This window comes from Zonotrichia albicollis, chromosome 8 (genome assembly GCF_047830755.1).
Source record: "Zonotrichia albicollis isolate bZonAlb1 chromosome 8, bZonAlb1.hap1, whole genome shotgun sequence".
Lineage (NCBI taxonomy): Eukaryota > Metazoa > Chordata > Aves > Passeriformes > Passerellidae > Zonotrichia > Zonotrichia albicollis.
This window is the reverse complement of record NC_133826.1, coordinates 9,313,162-9,337,693: the sequence shown is the minus strand read 5'-3', so window position 1 is coordinate 9,337,693 and position 24,532 is coordinate 9,313,162. Positions and strand designations below refer to the sequence as shown.

At 56.3% G+C, this 24,532-nt stretch overlaps 3 protein-coding genes across 5 annotated transcripts in view; 1 reads left to right on the top strand and 2 right to left on the bottom strand.

Moving 5' to 3' along the window:
- Window positions 1–1,370, bottom strand: part of POMGNT1 (protein O-linked mannose N-acetylglucosaminyltransferase 1 (beta 1,2-)) — a 15,556-nt gene extending 14,186 nt beyond the window's left edge. The window contains exon 1 of one of the 3 annotated variants that reach the window (XM_074545869.1): window positions 1,158–1,370. The gene's annotated coding sequence lies outside the window, so the exon portion shown is untranslated. Of the gene's footprint in view, window positions 1–330; window positions 493–1,078; window positions 1,097–1,157 lie in introns of those variants that run through there. The other 2 variants (XM_074545868.1, XM_074545866.1) reach the window with 2 other exon arrangements.
- Window positions 490–24,532, top strand: LURAP1 (leucine rich adaptor protein 1). The gene is made up of 2 exons (XM_074545870.1): window positions 490–830; window positions 3,821–24,532. The coding sequence occupies exons 1-2, from the start codon at window positions 630–632 to the stop codon at window positions 4,508–4,510; spliced, it is 891 nt and encodes a 296-aa protein (XP_074401971.1). The 5' UTR covers window positions 490–629; the 3' UTR covers window positions 4,511–24,532.
- Window positions 5,562–24,394, bottom strand: SMIM44 (small integral membrane protein 44). The gene is made up of 2 exons (XM_074545871.1): window positions 23,917–24,394; window positions 5,562–14,244 (listed from the first exon to the last, which is right to left on the bottom strand). Exons 1-2 carry the CDS (start codon window positions 24,392–24,394, stop codon window positions 14,063–14,065), a joined length of 660 nt encoding a protein of 219 aa, XP_074401972.1. The 3' UTR covers window positions 5,562–14,062.

The window sequence follows — 24,532 nt, the reverse complement described above, 5'->3', positions numbered from 1 at the left end:
CCAGCGTCCTGCGGGAGCTTCCAGCACCCCGGGCACAGGAGCGGTGCCAGCGGGAGGCCTGCGGGGAGCAAACGCTGGGCCTGGGCGGGCTGTGGAGCCCCGGCAGGGCCGGGGACCTGTCTGAAGCACAGCGCGCCCCAGCCAGGCCAGGCAGGGCGGGGAGAGGAGCGCTCAGGGGCCCAGAGGCACTCGGGGGGCGGAGGTGGCGAAGGGCCGAGCGGGAGAGCCGGGTGTGTGAGGGCGGCAATGAGCGGCGGCGGGGAGAGGGGGACCCAGGCGCTTGGGGACCGCGGGGAGGGCCGGGAGGCGTGTGCCGGCCGCGCTACTCACGGGGAGGCTGAGGCGGGGCCGGGCTGGGGCGGGCAGGGCAGGGCCGGTCCCGGCTCGGCGGTGCCGCCGATGCCGCCCCGAGCTCCCTCCGCGCCGCTTCCGGCGCCGCAGCGACACCGGGGGGCGTGGCCCACGCTGGGCCCGCCCCCGGCCCCGCCCTGCCCCGCTCTGCGCGCCCCGGCGGCTCTCGCTGGTGCGCGGGCAGGTGGCGGCGGGGGCGGGGCCAGAGGCGGGGCCTCGGCAGGGGCGGGTCCGGGCGCGGGCGGCGGTGACAGCGCGGCCGCCGCTGCCCCACCCGCATGGAGGGCGGCGGGGAGGCGCTGCCCGCCGACCTGCGGGACCTGGCGGGCAAGGTGGGCCGGCGCCCGCCCGCCGTGCTGCTCCGAGGGCTAAGGGCCGACACCGCCCCCGCGCCGCCCGCGCCGCCCGCGACACCCGCACCGGCCCGCGGTGCCCACCCGCCGCTCGCCGAACGCCTGCGGACGCTCCGCCTCGAGCTGGTGAGTACCGCGGTACCGGGAGCGCTGCCGGTAACTGACCGGCCCGACCCCGGGTCACCGCAGCCGCCTCGGGCAGCCGCTTGCCGCCCCCGGTGACAGTCCCCGATATTGCCCGCGCTCTGCCTGCATTCCAGGGAACCCCCCTGCTCCTCCGTGTCCGCGCTAACAGCCCCCAGCTCACAGCCCCTTCCCCGGCCGCTCTCTGCCCCGGCCCACGCAGATCCACCCCCGGGGTGTCCCTCGGCCACCTCCGTGCTGCCCCCTCGCAGCCCCAATGCCGGCTCCGTCGGGATCGCGGTGTCCGGGATCAGAATTTAGAGCAGGGACCTTCGCCAAGGGCATGGTGGTGGATGTCGTGTCCCCCGGGTGTGACCCCCAGGGTGACGAGGCACAGACATCGCTGGGAGCTCTCCCGGGGTTCGGGGCTCTCGGGTGGCTCTAAAGGGCCGTGCTGCGGTGGCAGCCCTTCCCGGGGACCGGGGCAGTGCCGGTGGCGGCGTTCTCGCCTCTCTTTCGTGGAGGGAGCAAAGACCGGCGATGCCTGCGCCTCCGGGAAACGTGGCGAGGTTGGGCAATGGGTTCAAGTGCAGCTGGGGGAAGGGACTCTCCCACGCACCAACATGCCGAGCGGGTGGGAATGAGCGTTGTTTCCATAGGGAAACAGGCTAAATACGCCCGCATCCCTGCGTGCCCCCGGGGGAGCGGAGCACCACCCAGCCCGAGCCCTCCGCTCTGCCTGATTCAATATTCCCATCGGTGCGGGAGCTTTCATCCTCTCTCTGCTTTCATCCTCCCTCCGCAGGAGGCTGCACCCTGACCGGAGGAGAAAGGTCTCTGGGGCAGTGCGGTGTGTTGGCCCTGCCCAGGTGCGAGCAGCCTCAGCCTATGGCCAGCAGGGCCTGCCTTGGGCCGGGCTTTGTTCACCTTGGCTCAGAAACGCATTTCCCTGCCCTGCCCTGGCTCTCCTTGCTGGCCAGTGAGGAGCTGGGGACACCTCACACCCAGGTCAGCAGCTTGGGATTGGAACCCAGGTGCCAAAACCCAGCGCAGGGCTCTCCTCATCGCCCCATCCCCATGAACAGGGACCAGAATTCCACCCCCTCTCCGAGAGCAGCAGGAAACCAGCAAACCCTCAATGCTCTGAGGATAAGCTGGCCTGGGAGTGGGCGGTGGGAGGAGAATTTAGCAAATTCCCACTCTCGCCTCCTGATCTGAGGAGGAAGATTTATCCCTAGGGCTAGGTATCTTGAAAGGAGAAGGTGCCTGAGGTTTCCTGCGTGCTGGGGAGGGGAGCAGGGCTGTATCTGCCCATGGAGAACATGAGGAGGAGTGTGAGAGTCCCCTGCACAGCCCGTCCTTGCTGCGAGGTCGTGCAGTGAGCTTGAGTGCATGTGGAGGAGTACAGAGAGCAGCCTGTGCTGGGTCTCCTCCCACAGTAACCAGGCCTTGCTGGAGAGGGGGGTTCTTGGAGTGCAGAGGGGAGGTCAGGCTGGTGAGAACTAGCTGCAAATTGATGGCTAACTCCTTCCAGCAAGCAGTGTGGAAAGCAAGGGAGTGTTATCCCACCCTCTGCTTTTGGGTTGGCGCCCCGGGCATCTCTGACAGCTGCAGTTCTGCACGAGGCAGAGAAAAATGGGGAACCCCCCCACCAGGGGTTTCCAGCTCTCCTCCTCCTCCTCCGTCGTCTCCCTGCCAAGGCCAGATGCTTTAGCAGTGCGTGCAGAAAAGTCCATTGTAGGCAGTTTTTGAAATAACTTGCCTAGAAAGGAAATTTCTGTACTTGGAAGCTGGCTCCTGCCCCAATCCGGGCACATCCCTGCTATTTTTTATTTAAATCCAGCTTGAGGAGCATGAGGAGGGGGTGGGAGAACTGGTGCTGGGTCTTTACAAATCTTTGACCCTTTTTTTTTTCTGTCGGCTGGAGTGAGAGGTGTCACGTGCTGAGATCCTGGCTGGAGTTTTCCCAGGCTCCTTCCTCAGATGCTTGTGTGGCTGCTGTGGCTGTGGGACCGGAGACAGGGGTCTCAGGAGGCCGTGGGGTCACCCGTGGGAGGGCAAGTGACTCCCAGGGTAGCGGATGCTGAGGATCAGGGACTGTGCTTAAAAAGGATCCCTGGGGAGCACATGGATTTCTGCATGGATTTCTGTCCCAGCTTGCTGATGCTGAGCGCAGGATGTGTTTGTGAAAGAGTCCATGGGCATCTGCAGTGCCCTGCAGTGGGTTTTCTCCCTTTTCCCCCATCGTGGCCTTATTTCCTTTCCTGGCAAAATATTTGTGTCCTGTGCAGGGGAAATCCAGTGGCTTTTGGCGGCCAGTATCATACAGACAGGAATGTCTTGGCACATGGGGCTTTCCATTAGGAAAACAGATGTTTCTGCAGCAGCTGAGGTCTGCAAAGAGCTTCCCCAGGCTCAAGGGGCAGGAGGAGTCGGTGAGGCGAGTGGTGTGATCAGCAATGCCTGTCCTCCTTGTCCTCCCGTTTTGGGAGTGATTTGGGTCTCCAGATCCTGCTGTGTGACATTGTCACCAGGCTTGGTTCAGACCCTGGAAGGTGAGAAGAAAAGGCATGAAGGGACCAGCCTGGGGAAGTGCTGGTGGTCCAGCCAGACACTTGCACTGAGCAGTGCCCGAGCCTCTTGCCCTGCCAGCAGCCTCCCAGGTCCTGGAGGATGCTCTGGGATCAGACCTGCATCCAATACCTCCAGTTCCTTGCTTACTCCTTGTTCCCATAGAAGATATCAACACAAGTGCCCTGGATTTATTTCCCTGGGGGGTTGGTGGCTGGTGGGAGCCATAAGTTGTTGGTCACCAGTGGCCATGTCCCCAGGTCTTAGACAGGGATGGTTCCCTGCGCGAGATGTTCTCCCATACCATGCTTTTTATCAAATCGTTTAGCAGACTTGTGGCCACCAGAGTGACACTTCAGCTGGGCTGGGACACGAGGCCCCTGGGTCACCTCAACCCCCCTGTGCTGTGTGTCTCCCCCCAGGCATACCTGCGAGCGGTGGACGTGAAGATCCTGCAGCAGCTGGTGGTGGTGAACGAGGGCATCGAGGCGGTCAAGTGGCTGCTGGAGGAGCGGAGCACGCTGACCAGCCGCTGCAGCAGCCTGGCCAGCAGCCAGTACAGCCTGGTGGAGAGCCAGGAGGCCTCCCGGCGGGGCAGCTGGGACAGCCTGCAGGACCCCAACGACAGGCTGGACAGCATCTCCGTGGGCAGCTACCTCGACACGCTGGCCGATGACATGGACGAGTACTCGCACAGCGCCGCTGAAACCGCCGCTGCGTCCACGGCAGGCAGAGCCCTGGCCAGGGCAGAGCAGGATTGGGTCAGGATCGACCTCGAGAGGGGTCCTGCAAAGCAGGAGAAGGAGGCAGAGGAGCACGAGTGGCCCCACGTGGACCTGTCCCCGCCTGGGCTGCCCCAGGATCAGTGGCTGGCTAAGGAGCCCCAGGTGGCCAATGGGTGTTTGGGCCAGCAGTCCCCCTCTCTGGAGGCAGACAGAGACACCAAATCACCACCAGGGGCCAGGGAGAGGCTGGGGAAGGGAAATCCAGATGGGAAGGCTTGGAAAGCTGAGGCTGACCTTGAGAACTGCAAACTCAACAGCAAACTGCACCTGGAGTACGATGCCCACTGGCGCTGGCTCCAGTCACAGGATGATGTGACATTCTTATAGCCCTTGGCTTTGCCTTCCCAGTCCAGCTCTCCCAGCTGCCCACTCTGCTTCACTTCTCTGTGCTTGGGAGAGTTGGGGTGGCTGGAAAGGGGGGCCAGGCTGGCTTGGTGGGTTGCACTGTTCCTCTGGTGGCCCAAACAGCGTTTGGTGATGCAGCCATAGGGGAATGGGTGCCTGCCCTGCCGCACATTTCTGGGAGAGGAGGGGTGAAGTGGCTCCTGGTAGATTTAATCCTTTGCTCTAGGGTGTTGCCTGCAGGTGGCTGGACGCCCCTCTGTTGTCCTTGGTGGTGGTGGTGGGGAAACCTGGGACAGTGGTGTTCCTGGGATCTCTTTCTCTAATCCTCAGCTTCATGTGTGCAAAAACTGGGGACCCTTCCCCCAAAATGACTACCCTGAGAGGACAGGAGGCACTGCTGTGCAGCCACAGCTTGATGGCACCAGCATGCTCAGTGTGGGGCAGGACCATCAGCAGGGCATCCCTGTTGGATCTGCTCATTTCCATCATTGTCCTCACGGCCAGTGTCCATCCAGGGCAGGGCAGACCTGGGGTTTGTCCCCAGCACGTGGTGGATGCTAAAAAACCCTTCCCTGTAGGTGCAGCCCTGCCTGGTTTAGATGCCTCTGTGAATCCAGTCTGAGGTGGGGCTGGGGAGCCTCTGTCCATGCTCTGCAGAGGAAGGATGATGGTGCAGGCTTCCCAATGTGATGGCATGAGAACAACAGAGCACTGGGTGGGAAATGGAAATCCAGTTCTCCAGTCTGTTCCTGGACTGTCTCCCACCTTGGGAGCAGTCCTGCAGGATCCCTGGATGTGGCAGCACATGGGCAGAGCCTGCAGGGCTCAGGCTCAGGGGGGCTCCTGCTTTCCCCTGACACGGTGGGGAAGGCTGGGTTTCTCCATCTGTGGGATGAATGGTGCCAGGTCTCTGCCTTCTGCCAGCAACCAGAAACATGAGGCTGCTCTGTCGGGGTGGATTTGCAGTGACTCTGCCCTGGAGACATCTCTGTCTTTGTAGCCTTGGCTTCTGCCTGTGCCTTTTGCTGTCCCCAGCACACCCCTCGCTGGCTTGTAGAGCATGGCTTGCAGCTGGAGCTGTGTGAGAGCTTGGGCACGACCTTCTGCCTTCACCAGGTGATGCAGGAAAGGACTTGAGCATCCTGATCCAAGGAGCCAAGCTCTTCCACATTTGTGGATAAGCCTGGAGTGTCCTGACTTCAGAACCCACAGGTACATCTGTCCCCAGCCAATGCTGTGATAGCTTTGCTCTCACCCTCGTGCTGTTGTTCCCTTGCCTTGTGGGTCACATCTTGGATCTGTCCATGCTGGGATGGCAGGAGTGGTCTCAGGACAAGGTCTCAGGATGTCAGTGGGAAGCTGAGAGAGAGGGAGGTGACTGGCTGTGATTTCCAGATGAGAGATGTGAGCTGGCTGTGCTTGGGAAGGTGGTTGGGTGCACAGCACGTTCAGCTTGGTGTCTCTGAAGCTGCACCTTCGGTGGAAATTTGCCCTCTGTTCTGAGAGCCCCAAGCACCCTCCCTTCCCCTGCAGATCCTCAGAACCCCCCTGGATGGATGTGGAGAGCAGGACAATACCCAAAAATTCTTAGAGATGGTACCTGCTGAGGACTTGGGTGGATCCCAGCAAACTGGGAGTGGGTTCCCTTATGGAAAAGCATCCATCTGCCTGCCCTGGAGTAGCTGTGCTTGCCTTGCCATTGCCTGTGAGTAGCTCGTGGCTCCCTGCTGACACTGAGCCACCGTGTCCCCAAGGCTGGCTGTCCCCTGCTTTGCTGCTAACCCTGCATGCAATGAATCAGCTGAGGGTCCCTGGGGGAGACAGGGTAAGTCCTCTGGCACTGTTAAAATAATTCTCAAAAAAAACCCCATAGCTGGCTTAATAAATGTTTGTGTTTCTCCCAGGCACGCTGTCGGTGCTTTGCTGAGCTCACTGGTGTTTCCAGGGAAAAGGGAGAGGCTGTGGGGTGGAATGCCCTGGGGCCTCTGGCAGTCCTGCAGGAGGGCAGGTTTAGCCCCAGCCCTGAAACAGGCACAGTCCAAGTGTCTGGGCATCTGTCCCTTCTCACATCAGTGCTAAAAGTCACTTTTCCTGAAGCAGCTGGGTACCAGGGCACATCTGCTGGGAGCAAGGGTGACTGTATTGTCGGCTGGACTGTGTGTCAAACAGCACCTTCACCCTTCCTGCCCCGTATTTCCAAGGAAGATCATTTTAGGTGTTTGCCAGCCCTGTTGGCTGTGCTGGAGTCTTTTCTTCCAGTGTTCTGCAGTGGCAGCTTTGGCTCCCATGGCTTCCTCCACCCAGCATGGATCTGGGTGTAGAGCAGAGACTTTTCCAGGCCAGCCAGACTGGGAGCAGCACAGCTCTGATATCAGCTGGTGGGATTTGCTCCTGGGTGGATCCCTTTAGAACCACTGGAGCCAGTGCTCATACAAACATCAACTTTTCCAAAGCAAATGCAATCAGCTTACCCAGTCCTGCCATCCCAGCCTCAGCATCCCTTCCAGCTCACGGCCTTGACACCGTGAGTGTTTGCAAGGGGGGAACTGGATGCTGGAGCCAGCAGGACTCAGCAGGATTTCCCCAGTTTTTGCTGGGCTGAGGTAAAAAATAGAATAATGAAGAATACCTTAGACATAAAATGCCCAGCCTACTCCACCTACAAACCTAGATCTCAGCAGTTGCATGACCCTGTATTGCTGCAGAAGAACTTTTGCTGGGGCTTCCCTGGTCATGGACTCGTCAGCCTGGTTTATATCAATCCAAGGTGCCCATTGTCGCAAAATCTGTGTGTCCCTCTAATCCCAGCCCTTGGAGCTGGAGGGGTGTATGGGACCTTGTTGTTGTCTCCCTGCTCTGTCTCTGGGCTGCCTGGATGAGGGATCCCAGGCATGTGCAGAGCCAACTTCCCAAACTTCCCTTGGGGAAGCACCTGGGGACCTGTGTCTGGCTGAAAGGTGGGTGCAGCAATGGGGTGCAGAGCACGTGTGGGTAGGAAACAGCCCACAGCACAGATCCTCAGCCTTCCTCCTGGCCTGCCTGGCCCTGACCCTGCTGCTGCTGCCCTTGAGCTGCTCTTGGGCTGTTCACTGCTGGTATCAGGTAAGAAAACAAGCAGATAAAGCAGGCGGGATCCCAGCCGTGCCAGAATACACCCACCTCTGTTACAATAAAAACACCAGCCAGCCAATTTTTTTTTCCAGATATACACAGAGATTAGAGTGCCTTAACGAGGCAGTAAAACACTTCAATAGCTCTCCTTGCTTGTTATTAAAATGTCCCCTGGGCTTTCCCTTGCCTGCGTGCAGCTCAGCTCTGAAAGGGCCTGTCCCCAGAGCCATGCAGCCATTTAAGCAATTTCTGTTAGTTCCTGTGGGGAGGAAGCATGAAAATATCCTTTTCTCAGGGGAAAAGGTCCCCATGGTCGGAAGGGAGGTGGCTGAACTCCGTGTCCTTTGCTCTGGTGGCCCCACACCGCCCCATGGGCTCTGTGGCACGGGGAGCATCACTGTGGGGTGACGCTGGGAGTGGGTGCAGGGGGTGTGTGGGTGCCAGCACAGCCTGTGGGGCTGGATCACAGTGTCCCCACCCTCCTCTTCCTTGCAGATTGACCTTGTTACCTCTAACCCTTCCTGGGGAACAGCGCTGTGAGCAGAGCTCTGGTTTTCTGCTGCCTGACCCACTGCAGAGAGTGTGGGGCAGGAGAGGCCAATAAATGGGACAGGAAAGGCTGAGTGTAGCCCCCAACCCCTGCTTTTGGCAGTGGGGATGTCCTGATGTTCTCCTGGGCACGGCCGAAGTGTTGGTGCTGGTCCCAGCACAGTGGTGATCCCCAGATCCCCAGGAAGAGCTCCATGATGCCAAAGCTGCCTCCAGTTTAGGGCAATTGAGTTCAGTCCACTCCTTTGGGGCATGGTACCCAGGCTGGCCCCATCAGCCAGCTCTCCTCCAGGCAGCTCCCCACAGTGCCCAGGGGACACTGGAACCTACACCAGGAACCCCCAGTGCTGGGTTAAATCTGCAGGATTTAAGAAGAATCCACAAGAACCACAAGAATCCAGTGTAGGATTCTTGTGTCCTGAGTTTCCAGCTGGCTTCCAGCTTTTCCTTCCCACTGCCCCAGGCTCACAGGTCTCCAAAGAACCTCCTACAGGTTTTGTGCAAAGAGGAGAACGAGAGACATCTCCCTCCCTGTGCCTGTCTTCTGCTGAATCCCTACAACACCCTGGAGAAGCCATACTGGGCAGGGGATGCTCTGCCCAGGGAGGCTCAGACACCAAGTGGGGTCTCCTGGGAACCTCCTGCCTCCTCCCCACCTTTGGGAACCTCTCCTGAGGTTCTTGGTGTCTGCACTGAGTGAGTGTGAGGCTGCTGAATGGGGTACAAAGTCAGAGTGTGACCCAGGAACAAGCTGAGCCTTTGGGAAATGCCTCCCCAGGCTGTTTGCTCCCTGCCAGGGGCTGGCAGCAGGCCAGGCCTTTGCTTTGGAGAATAATCCGCTGGCTTTAGAGCTCCCAGCACTCCTGGGGAGTGAAAAACAAGTGTGACTGCTCAGGGCCCGCTCAGTGGGTGTGTGGGCACGGCTGGGTGACAAGGGCAGGCTCAGGGCTTCATTCCCTGCCTGTCCCAGCCCAGCTGGGGGCACAGCTGTCCCCTTCCTCCTCGCTGGGTGCTGAGAACCCCCCTGGCCCTCATCATCCCTGATATTCCACCTTCTTCCCACCTCCATCACCCACTGCTGGGTGAGAATCCCCCTACACCTCCCACACAGGACATGGATCTGGGGACATCCTGCTCAGTGCCACCCCAGGGGTGACAACCAAAACACGTGTGTGCCCAGGAGATCAGTGTGCTCCTGGCACCAGCCTCAGTCCCCAGCAGGGAGCAGCAGAAAAATCTGAATTGCTCTGCTGAGAAATTAATCTTCTTTCCCTGTCTTAGCTCAGCCTGACCTAGAAGAACCACCCCCCCCACATCCCGCCCTGGGTTGATTTTTTTTTTCCCTCTGTGGGGTGTTTAAAGGGAAAATTACAGCAAATGTGTTGCAAAGAAGCTGTGGGAGACAGGGGCCAGACCTCCGGCAGGACAAAGTGGTTTCAGACAGGATTTGCCAGGCTGCCCACTGCTGAGACCCTCTGAGCTGGGGTGGGTGGGCAGAGAAAATGTCATCTGCCCAAGCATGGGCAGCAGAACAGAAACAGTGAAAGGTCAAGAGCTGTGCTGGGTTCCTCCTGGCAGAGTGCAGAGGCAGGGGGACTTTTGGCTGGAGAGAAGCAAAAGCAGAGCTGCTGGAGAGGGCAATGGCAATGGGAAAAAAGCAGCTGCAGTGCCCGTGCCCTCCCGTGGTGGCTGTGGTCCTGGGGTGGGGACACACCAGGAATGGGGCTGGCTGCAAGGACAGCACTGACCACCAGGACAGCCACAGGAGGTGAAATGTGCCTCTCCTGCCCCACACCAAACCTGCCACTGCCCCACTTCACATCCCTTTTCCTCAGTCCCTTCATGCCCAGGGATGATGGCTCAAATGCCATCTGTGGCTTCGCAGGCACAGGCTGGGTGAGGGAAACCAGGCAGCCCAACGCCAAAATGATCCTGACAAAGTACTGAAGCTCACAGCCTGGGGGTTACATCCAAAGAAAGGCTTCATCTACTTGGAAGCTCATCAGCTGCCTACCCTCATCAGGGTTAGGGTTAACCCTGCTCCCTCCCTGCCTCAGCTTCCCTTTTGTAAAGTTGGGGAGATAGAAAGGAAAGAAACCCCCAGTCTCCTCTTGTGCCTGAGGGCTTTCTTGTGGCTGTGCTGTGGGGTTGGTTCCTGTTCCACAAGTCCTGGCGGAGAGCAGGGAGGCCAGGCAGTTGTTCTGGTGCTCATCCGTGTGTCTCTGTACGTGTCTGTCTGTCCCTCCGTGTCAGAATGCAGCACCTGTGGCTGTCCCACCCCTCCTGAAAATGTGTCTTGAGTCCAGACCCACCCCCAGCTGGGGTCTGTGCTCTGGGAGAGAGGCAGTGCTGGGAGCCAAAGGATTTGGAGGCAGTTTTTGGGCAGCAGCCCTGTTTTGGAGGCTCAGCCCTGTGTCTCGGGGCAGGAGGTGCAGGCAGTGTGAGCAGCAGGGATTATGGCTGCTATAAAAAGCAGCAGCATCTCTCCTCTCTGCTCCCTAAGGCGCTTAGGGGAGGAAGGAGGGAATTAAAGAGCAACCTCCTGCACTAAAGAGGTGCAGTCAGAATAGCCTGGCACACTCATGAGACCCCCTCTTCCTCAGCATCCCCAAAAATCCTCCCCTGGGCAAAGCAGCCCCTCCATGCTCTTCCTGGGTCCCTGCTGTTGGATCACCAGAAACTTGTCCCCTGCTCAGAGGGCAAGGAGAGGGCTGAGGAGGACAGCTGAGCCTGCAGAGGGGGTTCTGGTGAGTGAGAGGAGCACACAAGGATGCTCTACCATTAGCACACCCCAAACAAAAAATGGAGAACACTCCTCACTCATCTGCCTGGTCCTGTCCTGCCACCCTGCTTCAAAGGTCCTCTGAGGGTACTGGTGATGCCCTCCATGGGTGGACAGAGAGACCCTGAGATCTTGGAGGGATGGGGCTGTGGCAGCCCAAAGCCATGCTGTGCCTGGCAAAAAGGCTCTGTGGTGTTGGGACTCTTGCAGGCTCACAGTCAGCCTCAGAGCTCAGCACTGGTGTGGGCTCTGGTGACATGTTTGGGGAAAAAGCAGGGGGAAGATGATGGCAGGGATGCAGGGAAGGGCCGATGTGAAGGGAGGTGGTGTGGGGAACAGCTGCCCTCTGTGGTGTTCCCCCATTCCTGGCAGATTCCAGTGGGGTCAGTTCTGAAAGCAGCCCCGGGGTCCCGCAGAGCTCTGGTGGCAACCCTGGCTGTGGCATTGCCCAGCTTGGTGTTTCCCCTCGCTGTGGGCACTGCAGTAGCATCACCCAGTGCTTGGTCATTCCTGGAGATGGGCACAGCCCCAGGACCCCCCTGGCACCCCTGCAAAGGGGGAATTCAGAGAGGCTGAGCGGAGGGCTCGGGGCGCTCCCTGCCAGCCCTGCCCGGCTCCGGCGGCCACAGGAGGGAGCTTCGGCTCCTTCCTTCGTCTCCTTCCTTCGCCTGGGCTCCTTCCTTCGCCTGGGCTCCTTCCTTCGCCTGGGCTCCTTCCTTCACCTGGGCTCCTTCCCTCGGCTCCTGCTCCGGAGCAGCCTCCCCAGCCCAGCGTGCGAGCCGCTGCTCGGTGCGGGAGCATCTCCTGGGGCCAAACCGCGTCCTGTGGGACCCCGAAGGTCTCAGGAAGGGAGCCAGAGCCCGGCTGGAGTGCAGGGGGGCTGCCTCCATGCCCAGGGAAGCCTCCACCTCATTCCAAGCCGCTGATGGGTGATGGGGCTGCGGTGCAGCCATGGGGGGACTGGTTGTGCCCAGGAGTGGCGTGTCCCCATGGTGAGCAGTGCCACTGTGACACACGGTGTGTCACTGTCCCTCACCTGCGTGACCCCGGTGTCCACCCTGTTGATGCTGAGAGAGCAGGGAGCAACAAACCAATCCCTCCCTGCCCAACCTGCTGAACCCCGCGAATCTGGAGCTTCCCGGCTTCCCCAGCCCACAGCCAGCTCTGGTGCTGCAGGGGGTTACTGCAGGGGTGACAGTCACTGGGGGGATCATGCCCCAGCATCCCCCTTGTGCTGATGGAGCACCCCTGTCCAGCCCCAGGAAGCCTGGCAGGTGCCAGAGCAGCCACGCCACAAACCCAGGACTCAAATAAAAAAAAACAAAACAAAACAAAAAAACCCAAACCAAAACAAACAAACAAACAAACAAAAAAACCACAGAGAAAAATGACGGTGGCAAAATAGAGAACACTGTCAGATCGGAAATGGTTAATTACGGGGGGAGGTCTGGGGTACTGTCCTCACTGTCACTTGCTGAAAAGCGACAAAGCCCCAGCCCAGGGTGGGACTGCTGATAATGGCTCTCATTAAAGCCCTTGGAGCAGGAGTTTGAAACCACATTCATTTTCCTTAAGCACCTTCAGAAGGGGAAGATGCTGTTCTGGCCCCTCTGTTTGTGCTGTGCTGGGCGCTGCAGGCTGGGAAAAGGCAGGACTTGCATCCCTGAATGCACAAGTCTGGACCTCGGCCCCATCTCAGGACTGGCTCTGTGGCACACCAGCATAACCTTTTTTTTAAGTTCAGGGAAGATGTGGAGAGCAAAGGGATCTTCATAAAGGAGAGGCACAAGGAATGAGCTGGGTCCCAGTGCCTCCACTGTGCTACACAGAGAAATTATGGATCCTGGTTTAAAACCTGTATTGAGGTTTTGAAGAGCTGATCTTAAAACAGCAATGAAGCCATCAGGATGCTCCTTTTCCCACATGGTTTGGGAGCTTGCACCACACATTTGCTGTTGCTGGCTTCCCCCGAGCCCCTTAAACAGTGAGGAGCAGGGATCTACAAATGGGAAAGGATGTCTTTGGGCACAGAGAAGGGCAGTTTTGGTTGGTGTGCTCTGGCTGGGAAGAGGAAGGTGTCCAGGGAGAACAGGGAGGTGTCTCTGCTCCATCACTGCATGTGGGGCTGACCCCAGTACAAAACCAGCACCCCTTGGGGTGGCAGGAATTCTGAGGGTGATGTAGGAGGTGCTCACACTGGGATGGGTCTGAAGGATGCAGACATACAAGGGCTATTTTCCCCCACAAAGAGTTTGGATTTCATGCAGATGGGTCCCTGATCTCCTCTCCAGAAACCTTCCTCAGAAAAATGGATTGTACCTGGTCCCAACAGGGCTGCTCCCTGCCAGGGGGTGCTGGGCTCAAGCAGAGGTGTGTTGGAGGGAATGTGATGGCCCTGGTTTGGTTACAGGCCCAGAAGAATCAGGCTCCCTGGGCAGCTTGGGCTGTCACCCTGCTGTCCCAGAGCCACAGGACACACCTGCTAGAAAGGGCTGTGAGCTGGAGCTGCAGAACTGAAGGCAGGAGTGATGGCCCAGGCAGATCACCAATGTACTGGGGGATTTGGCCCCTGCCGACCTTTCTGTGCCTTTTTGCAGCTCCCAGCTCCCTGCTGTGCCCTGGGCCTGTCCCCAGAAGTGCAGACACCACATTTCTCTGCAGCCTCCTTGTTTCCTTTGCCCTTTTCCCCACACCATTCCATGACAGCCACATGCCAAAGGACTGCCCGGCCTCTCTCTGCAGCTCATTCCTCTTGCAAGCTTTGTCTGGTGAGTGTATTTTGCATTTGCTTTTTCTTTTTTGCTATTCACAGGGAACAAAGAGGGGGTCACAAACCCAAGGGCTGACAAGCCTGGGAGAAGGGGTGATGCCACCCACCCCCACAAGGTCCTTAGAGGCTGGTACAACCAGGGGGAGGAGGGCTTTGCTCCAGGGGGCCGGCTCTGCCCATCCCATCCTCTCCCCGCCCGGCCCTGCGGGGCGGCTGCTGCTCTGTTCCATGGCTCCATCCCGCTGCTCCATCCCTGCTGTGCATCCCGCTGCTCCTTGCCGATCCCGCTGCTCCATCCCGCCCGGCCCGGGCGTGGCGCCGGTCACGTTTGCTGCGGCAGGTGACAGGTCTCGCTGATGGCAATGACCACGTCCTGGGGCTGCCGCTCCCGGGGATGCCGCTGCGGCGCCTCGGGCAGCTCGCTCATCTCGTTGACGCTGTTGCTGATGCAGTTGATGTCGCTCTTGTTGCTGTTGTCATCCGGGTTAGGGCCAAAGATCCAGTCTGGAGGAGGGAAAAGCACAAAACAAGCCCTTGGTTACCTCCAGCTCTTTGCCTAGAGCTCAAGGCTCTGAAATTGTGTGAAAATTCCTGCCTCAGCTACACCCTACCTCTAACTGGGTGCTTTCCCCTCCAGGAGTGTCCCTTGCCCATCCCTGCCCCTTCAGCTCCCAGCTCCCTCCACTCCCCTGGTGCTGGGATCTCTGCTCTTCCCAGCTCTGGGCTGTTTTCAGGCTGATGGTTTCTGGAAGCCCTCCCAGCTTAGGCAGATGAAATCACCCTGTTAATCCCAAAAATGAGAGTGAAGTGCCTCCAAAGTGAAGCGTGCATCTGGGGTCTCCAGCAATCTATTTCCTAAAGTGGGATTTTGCTGTCAGAGAGAATAAGTGATTAAATGTGTCATCCAAATGGGGCTGGAGATGTGGCTGGGACATGGCTTTTCTGCCTTGAGACTACATTACAGCCATGCCAGAGCCTCAAACCTTCCATGGCAGTTTTAGGACTGTGCTTCTTCCACCAGGACCTGGTTCTGAGCTGATCCACGACCCTGGGGGTGACTGATGTCCCTCCAAAATGCAGTGTCACTGCTGGATGGCAGCGTGACTGGAACATCCCCTGCAGCACAATGGATGGCAGCTGAGTGAAAGCAGGCAGTGCTGCTCCCCAAACTGCTGTCTCTAAAAAACTTGGCTGTTTGGGCAGTGAGAGGCCACAGCCCACTGAGATGACAAGGCACCAGCAATGAGGAAACCAAAGCTGGGGAAATCCAGGTGAGGGAGAGCAGCCCCAAAACCTTGTGGCTGTGGGCAGTGGAGCACCAACACTCCTCTGCTTTAACTCTGCTACCAAAATAAAGCAGAGGCTACCAGGAGGCAGACAGAAGGACCAGCCTGATTTTGTTGTCCCTGGGGAATTCTGCTTACTTGCCCCTGGATCTCACAGAATACAATTTCTCTCCTTTGTGCTGTGGGGTGTTTTCTCTCCCCACAGGACATTCCAGTTATGATAGAGGGAATGCCATCCCAGTGAGATGTCTTTCTTATGGGCTGTCGAAAAGAGTTTTGTAGCAAAACTAGGACTGGATAATGGCAAATGGCAGGGTGGGATGCCAGGTGTGAAGTTGAATGGAAGATCTCATTTCTCAGCTCACCAGTGGTGGCCAGACATTTTTTCAGGTGTGAGCAGAGAGACAGGAATAACCTGTGGGCCTCTCTATGCTCAGTGTGTGCACTGCAAGTCAAAATTTGGGCTTTTTTTGAGAGATGCAAAAATTCTCCCTTTTTTTTTTTTTTTTTTTTTTTAAGAAAAGCCAAAAATTTTGTTGTTTTTGCTATGCAATGTTTGATTTTTTTCCCCAGCCTGAAGCTATTTGGCCACAGCATCCCCAAGAGAGCAGAACATGACTTTGAGGGTGATGCTCATGCTCTGGAGCCAGGGTAGGTGACCACCCTGCCAGGGACAGGGAGTGGAGGGGTTGTGCCCCACTGCCAGCATGGGCTGGCTGGAGGAGAGGGCTGTCTCCAAGGAGGGCAGAGCTCTGTGGTGACACTGGGCACTGGCAACATGTCCAGAGAGTGACAGCTTTTCCTTGGTTTTCCTATTTTCTTCACCTTCATCACTGTGCCAGCAGGGTTTGCTGGCTGTCCAACAGGAAAGGCAGGAGAACCACCACAGCTCCCTCAGCCACCACTGGGCTGGCAAGAGGGATTGGGAAACTCAGCAAGGAAGCAGTCCAAAGGTTTTTGGGGAGCCCTGAGTTTGCCCTGAGTCCCAACCAGGACATTTAGCTTTCAGTTGCATAACCCACCTGAGGCTGGGCTCCCCATCCCAACCCTTCCCCAAGGAAAATCAGCCAAGCCCAGAAGGCTCATTTGGGGCTTTTTTCCTTTACAGCTTTGATTTTGCTTGGCTTTACTGGGTTTGGACTGAAGGCCAAACACTCCACCACCTTCTCTGTGGTCTGGTTCTATCCCAGACAGAGCCTCCTGGCCCCAGGACCTTGCAGGCTGCTGCAGCCCCCACACAGAGAGCTGCTTGCCGTGAGGAGAAGCTGAAGGCAGTAACAGGATTGCCTCCTACAAATACTATTACAGTTCTCAGCTCGCCTTCCTTGACGTCAGCCATAAAACTCCAGTGGGAGCTGCAAGGAGGAAGGGGAATAATCTCTAGAAAAGGAGTTATGGGTCCTCAAATATCCTGGGAGCTGCTGGAGAGGGATTGCTGTGTGCAATGAGGAGCAAAGAGCATTGCATGCCTGTGAGCAGGGGTGAGTGGCATCTGGTGGCCAGATGATGGACCCCTGTTGACATTTGTAGGCACAAAAAGAAGCAAGAGCTGGATGAGGCACTGTGGTAAAGGCAGAGAAATGCAGGGGGTGGGTGTGCTGGGACAGCACCAAAGGCACCAGCAAAAGCCATTGGCACGGGAGAAGTGACACATGCATTGTCACCAAAGGGGATGTGGCTGTGTGGGGCTGCCACAGTCCAGGTCCTGGGTGAGAGCAGGCTGGATTGTGAGTGCTAATCCGAACCACTGCTTCCCTGGGAATTATTTCTGGAGCCTGCTGGATCTAATTACCCAGTAATCTGCAGGAAGATGTAATTAGGCTGTCATTAGAGGGTATTTACTGCGATGCCTTTATGATTTGACTGTGTAAGTAAGGAGTGAAGTAATTACACAATTACATGTTATTTGTGGCCATTTATGGCCTGTAACTTCAGCGTGTTGCCATGTGTGGAAGAGGGGAGCGAGGCCCCGTGGAGCTGGCAGAGGATCTCCTGCCAGCAGGACCCTGGAGAAACAACCATAAAAATGTCACCGCCCTCGTGTCCCCTGCCAGGCGCTGCCAATTCCATCCCAGCCAGGCTCCATCCTCCCCAGCAGCTCCCTCTGGCTCCTCTCAGTGTGAGGGGGAGGAACTGAGGTCTCCTGGGGGCACCCATGGCGTGTCTGGGGAGGGATGAGGGAGGAGAGAGAGGAGACCTGCACATCTTTGGCGTCAATGGGATTAAATCTTGCTCTGATGTGGAAGGAACTTTGCAGGGGATGGGAAGGACAGCCTCATGTCATGTGCCAACACAGGCTGGAAATCTTGAATAATGAACCCTGCACAGGGGTGTAATTGGGTAAGGGGGATGGCCAAGGGCTGGAAGCCCAGGGGTGCTGGTGACTGGCCAAAGGAACCTGCAGCCCTCAGCACTGTGTCAGGTATTTCTCTCTCCATCCCTTACAGCTGGCAGGGGGATGCATGAGCCACAAAAAATATACACACAGAGGAAAACAAAGTCCTCTTTTGGGTCTAAGTCCACATACGAGTTCACACAATCTCCAGCCAGAAGGTGAGAAAAGCTAGGCTGAACCTAAGACACCTAATGGATCTGGGACAGCTACAGGCAGAGCTGGGGTGAGGAGGGATCCCACACTGTGCTCCTGGGGCAGTGGCAGATCCACACCCAGGACAGTCACACTTTGGAGATAAGAAGAAGCATTGCCTGTCCCTACCCAGCCACTGGAAGGAGCTCATAACACATGCTGCAAAATCCAGGGCATGTCCAGGGGTGTGTGTTGTGAATGTCGTGGATAAAAGAGAGGAACAAAGTGACTTTCTCAGCCAGGCTGAGGAGCAGCATCTAACCCAGAGGCACCTCTTCCTGCTGGTCAGGTGCTGCTGAGGATCAGTGGGCCTGCTGGGGTCTGCAGAGCCAGTGGAGAGGTGGGGTGAGATTGATATGGAGTGATTGATCCAAAGCAGCTGGAGAGAGGAGATAGAGCAGACTGGGCAAATCAGCAGCTGTGGAATAGCAATTCTGTTATTATTATTACTATTATTATTATCCCCAAGTAGCAGAGTGATGTGGCACAAAATGCCCCTGCACCTGCCTGTCTCTCAGTTTTTAACAGCACCCCTGGAAGTAGGACCTCTGGGATTTGCTGTATTTTTGGGGACACAAAAACACTGGGGATGCCCAGATGTCACAGTGTGCCCTTTGTATGAGCAGCTGGTCCTTGCCCAGAAAGCCCTGACAGGGCAGGCAGCAGGGAGCAGCCTCCTGTTGTCTGGGTGCAGAGGGGCACAGGGTTGCCCTGTGCCCAGTGTCACCCCAAGGGGGTGGCACAGTCCCCTGCATTCACTGGTGGCAGGGTGGGATCTCTGTGAGGCACTTCAGCTGCTGAAAAAGAGACATCCCAGACAGAAGAGCAGAAGGGGGTGGGAGAAAGGGCTGAAATTTAAATGCAGCCTGGTGAGTGAGACATTCACAGTCCCTGTAGAGATGGAAACAGGAAAGGAAGGGGCGACATGTTCGATGAACAATCAAACTCGTGCTCTAGTTTTGCTTTAAATGGAGCTGGGTGTGAAAGCAGCTGCTAAAAAAGCTCTTTTCCCATCAGCAGGAGCAGAAGCACCTCTTTCTTTGAAACAAGTTCTGACCCAGCAATCACATTGCTCTGCAGCAAGGCAGGGCCAGCTCTGGCTGGAGCATTCCCAATGGAGATGAGTTCAAGGGTATCCCTCGTGTCTCTGACATGATGCAGCAGTCACAGCTGGATGTTGTAGCTGTCTCATTTGCTGGACAGATTCTACTTATCCATTAGCAAAATCAACAGATAACTCCCAGGTTTGTTCTGATGGAAAATCTGTGTCTGCCCCTAGCAACGGTAATTTATTAGAAATCCCTCTTTTCCCCTCACTTCTTTCTAAATGAAGATTCACTTCTTTCTAAATGAATTTGATGTTAGGGTTTGTTCTTCCTGCCCTGCTTTGCAGAAATTTCTCAGCTTTGCTGTGCTGGCTGAGTCAAAATTGTCCTGCACCCCAAAGAGCATGGGGAGCACTCTGTTTTGCTGATGGACAGGTAAGGACACTGTTCCTCTGCAGAGCTGTCACCAGCAGGAGGCATCTGGTGGGAGAAGGGGTGACGTGGAAAAGGCACTCAATTAATTATGATATTCTCTTAAAAACAGCTTCTCTGCATGCACCAGAGCAACCCTGGACCAAGCCTGCATTTGATGCCAGTCCCACCCATCCGGCAGCATTGCAGCTCCAGAGAATGGGTCTCTGAGAGGTGGTGGCTCAGGTGGGGTAGGTGGGAGGCAGGCATGGTCCTGGGGGTGGATATTTGCTGTCCATGTCTTCCAGAGGCAGAGTGAAGGTGACTAGAGAGTGAGGAGCCCTGCTGGGTCTCAGCTCAAGGGAGAGCAGTGCTTGCAGGGCAGCAGACAAACCCAGCCCTCTCCCCCAGGACTTGGCACAGCCCATCCCTGGACCTGACACAGCCCATCCCTGCACCACATGATGGAAGGAATGGGAAAGCTGCTGTGGGATGCTGCATCCCTGAGGCCTTGGTCAGTGCCTGGCAGTGTGTGCTGGAAGCCATTCCTCTCCTCCAGCTCTGAGCTCCAAAGGTTTGGCCTCAAATGCAGCTGTCCTGGAGTGGGCCCTCTTTGCAGACCACCCCTCCAGCCCCAGCCTGTGAGGGGAGTGGTGAATTTCCTACAGCAGCCACTGCTTCCCCAAACAACACCTCAGGAACTCCTGATGCACCCCCATGCACCAGAAGGGAAACAGGCAGGGGATCACTGTGAGAGGTGGATTAGAACCAAGATAGAAAAGCAGAAGGGAACCTGACGTGGTTACTTCCCACAACTTTGGCAGGCAAAGGAATTATCCTCAAAACAGAGCTGGAAAAGAAGAGGTATAAGTCCTCTCTGATGGACCTAAGATGCTGTCTGCAATCCCTGCCTGGGCTGAATTATCCTCAGAGCCCTGTGGTTCTGTGTGGAGCAATTAAAAGTGGATCCCATGTCCCTGCAGGATCACCTAGCAGCTATTTTCAGCAATGCCACATTCATGCACAGCTTCTTTGTTCAAGGAGACCGTTTCCTAAAGAAGCCTGAAATGTGGTGGCTGGAGATAAGGCTGAAAAACAAAAATATGGCTGGTGGGTCAAAAGGGCAAAGAAAAGAAGGACCCTGCTCCAAGGATGGCGTAGGGCTTTGAGCAGCGCCAAAGCCATCGACCAGCACAGTCTTGCCAGTGCCAATGAACCTGCTGGGCATCTGCCCTGGGCCCATTCCCGAGGGAAAAGTTCCCTCCAAGGCCTCTCTGGAGATGAGCAGCCCGGAGGAGCCTTGGCTGAAGCGGGGGACAGCAGCCAAGGTCTCCTGCCAGGCGCGGCTCCCACGCAGCCCAGCAGAGCCTTCCTCCCCGTGCAGGAGATGATGCTGTCCCCTTTCCCGGCCACCACACGCGTGCAGTCTCCATGGCAACACCTTTGTTTCCAGTCAAACTTTTTATTTTTTCCCCCCTTTTTCCTCCTTTTTTTAAAAAATAAATTTCAAATAGGAGCGATATTCAGCGAGCTGCCGGGGCCGGAGAAGAGAGGGCGGGCAGATTCCCGGGATTGCAGTAATTAGGCGCCTCGTACGGCGGTGACAGCCTTGTCATTTGCCAAGCCCGCTCCTCGCCGCAGCGCCGGCTCTGGCAGCTCTCCAGCGCTTCAGAGTTAAGCAGCTTTCCAAACGCTTCGACCCAATTTGCCTCGACTGCTGGTGGGGTCTGAGCCTGCTCACGCAGGAGCCTTCCTCCCACCCTCCTCGGGGAACTCACGTCCAACCCCAAGCAGAGACATCAGATGAGTTTTGGGAAAGCCAAACGTGAGACTGGAGAGAAATGAAGGTGTTTGGGGCTCTCCAGGAAGAGCTGAACAGGGGCTCTTTCAGAGCCCTCTTATCCACACCCAGGTGCTTTGCCTTCCTGCTCTCCGACAATGCATCTTTCCTCCTTCTCCTATGCAGTTCCCATTTTCCTCTCCTCCCCAGTCTGCTGGGCATCACAGCAGTGCTCATGTCCCCCTAGGGATGCCTGGGCAAGCTCTAATTGATTTTATAAGATCTGCAAGAGAGGTGTCGGTGTCTCAAATACCCGTTCAGATTTCGCAGGGAGAAAACCTTGGCAGCATCCCGGGAACCCCTTCACCATCCAAAACTGAGCCTAGCACCTGCTTCTCATTGTTCTTGTGGGAGCAAGGGCCTGGCTGATGCTTTGACTCCCCAAGCCATGTCCCACAAGCTGGTATTGAGGAGTCACAATCATCCCCGCTGCCTCCCAGTGACTGTTTAAAGCAGCGATTAACTATTGCCACTTTAATCTCCCTGAAACAGGCTCCAGCCCTTTGGCATCTTATTTCCATCTCTCCCTGTGTATTTCTGAACATGATTAGTGCAGAAATGCTGATAGCAGAGGCTGGAGTTGCTGCTGAGTATATCAATCCAGGCATTGTGTTAAGGCAGCTAATAGAGCAGATTCTTATTTACTGTCCCTTGGTCTCTCTGTCCAGTCCCTAGAGTAATTTTATGCAAATTCATTCAAATGAAACCTCTTCTCTTTAAAAGCTGTTTCTTGGCAGTGTTAACAAACATGGTCTCATCCGCTCTCCTCCGAGGACTGGCTCATTTTAAGTGTAAAAACTGTGGGAAGATGGGCCTGGAGTGCTAACTAGGATGAGCTGGAGGCAGCCTTCAGCACTGAGGGGTGCCGCTGGAGTTTGGGAAGTGCCTTCTCCTCTCTGCCTGGAGGAGGAAGAAGCTCACATATGGATTTCTGACCGTAACTTGGAGAGATATTACTTCACCCCAGGGCAGGGAGGATGCTTTGCCTGCAGCCAGGGGTGTTAAACTGGGAAAAGGCTTCTTCCAAAGTGTCAGGAAGCAAGCAGACCCCAGTGCTGTCGCCGTGCTTGGTGCTGTGAAAGGCTGTGGCAGTCCCTTTGCAAAGGGCTTTGCAAGAGAAGGGCCACCCTGCTGACCTCATCCCACGCAGAGGCTCAAGCTAAAGGTCAGCAGGGAACACTGGTGCCGAGCTGGAAGCAGCACACCTGGGCCCAGGTGCCCCTGACTGCAGCTGCAGCCCCTCTGTGCCTGCAGGGACAGGGCATTTCTGTGGATTCTGCCCTGCTTTGCAGCACCCACCCAAGGGTGGTTTGAGCACCCACATCTCTGCTCTCCTGCATCAGGGGCCACAGCAATGGGGACAGGGGTGTCTGCTCTGTGGGGACACTGGGACTGGGCTGCCCCTGCCTCGGGGGAGTTTCTAACCTGACCTGACCCGGTCCTTTGACCTTCTTGGGGCAGGAGTGGGGATATTTTTAGGTGCTGTCCCCACTGCCTACCTTTGTGGGGAAGGCAGCACGAAATCAGATGAGCACAGCCCCAGCAAGCTGCTGATTAAGTGTTAAATTTAACACTTTAAGACAATATATCCGTTTCCTTCCATCTGGAGCAAAGAAAAACTCCTCAGCAGCAGCATCCTGCAGTTTTCTAGGCTCAGCCTCATGTGAGACCCCAAGTACTGCTCCTGCCAGGAGGTTTGACCTTTCTTGTCCCAAATAACCCCCTTCTAAATCCCTGTGTCCTGGAGCTGCTGGCCCTTGCCTGGTCATGACCATCTGCCCAAAGGGCTTGGTTTGCTCTCCCCTCAGCAGGGCAGGGGTGCTGCCCACCCCCAAGCACTGGCTGGAGTTTTGGCTGCTCTGTGTCTCCTGTGTCCCAGGAGCAGGGAGATAAAGGGGAATCATGAATGAACACGTGGATTTTGTTCCAGATGAGTGTGACCTCCCTCCTCCTGCAGAGATGGAACCTGCTGGGCTTCTACCCTGGCTGGGGGTCAGGCTCAGAGCAAGGCTGTGCAAAGGGATTTCAGCCTCCTTTCCCTGTGCAGGGCATTGTACCCAGAGCTTTTGGGGATTGTGCACATCTGCAGGAGCCAGGAGCTCAAATCCCTCTGGAGATCCCTTCTGGATCCCTATCCAAGCTGGAAAACTGTAATTGAAACAGGGCCCTGACCCTCAGAAGGACACAATGGGTGTCAGGGTGTAGGGGCCAAAAGTACCAGGGGTTCAAATGAGAATTGGGCACATTTGCACTCCCCAGCACGACCAGCCTTACAAATTATGGGGCAAAGAGCAAGAGTATCATTGAAAGCTTGTCATAAGCAGCCAAGCACCTGTGCCTGACCACAGCAGCCAGCAGTGTTTGTGCTCTCAGCCCTGATGGTGAGGGACAGCATTCATCAGCAACTGGATGAAACCAAAGAGGAGGAAGGCAAATCTCAAAAAATATACCCTCTTTGGGCTGTCATTGCATGGATTTGTTGCAGGGCTGTGATGACTGTTCTAAGGCAACCAGGCTGCTGATCTGTGTTTCCTAGGAGTTTGTAGACTCACTGGTGTCTAATAAGGGGTTAAGCTCATATGGCAGATTTTCTTTCACTATGCACTAGTGGACTGTTGTCCTGTGCTCAGGTAGCTGTTGCCATGAAACTTTTCACGTTGGAAACCTCTAATGTCCAAGCTCAAGTTGAAACTGGCCAAGGGATTTTACAGACATTTGGCAACCCAGACTCACGGACACACATTTATGCACACGTACACAGGCACAAGATCTGCTCCTTGAGGAAGGGGGCTAAACCCAAGGATTTTCTCTGGGAAGATGGTCAACACAGAACTCAGTTTGGAGAACCCAGCACATTAAATTAACCAACACTCTTGCAAATGTGAAAGGGTCAAAGATTGGTCTAAAACCCACCCAAATCAAAGGAGACATGCAAGGCAGCACGTCCAGCCTTGGCACCAGGCTCTTTTTGGCCACAAGCACACAATGCATGAAGCCCACACTCACCTACAAAGTCGTAGATGAGGTCCTTGATGAGATGCCCGACGATGGCGTACGCCACTGCCACCACCACCAGGGCTGCCATGAGGAGGTAGAGGACAGCCTTGGGCAGAGGAATGGCATCTCGAGGAGGGGGTTTGTACTCCTTGTAGAGCTGGTCATTGTCCGAGTATGAGTACTGGAACAAGTGGTCCAGGCCAGCTGTGAAGTTGCTGGAGTTCATGGACTGGCTATTGGACAGGTAGTTGTCCTGCTCAGGGTCCTGGAGGACACTCACCACCGAGCTGGTGGTGGCTTCCACTTGCTGTACCAAGTTCAGAGTCTTGTTAACGCTGGGGAGGATTTGGGAAAGGAAAGTGCTCCAATCTTTGATGGCACTGATGTTGCAAATAATCATAATTGCAATGAGGAAAGAGGTCTCCAAGCTCAAGAGACTTAAAAGGGAGAGAAGGAGGTGAGAATTGCTGTGCTTACACCAAACCATGTACTGCAAAGCGGGCAGAGAAGGTCTGGATGGGGTACGTTTCTCATTTGCAAATTCTTACATGATCCGGTCGGGATGCATCTGTGGTACCTCGCCTCACTCCTGGAAATGCCCGCAGAAAACCCCTATGGGCATGAA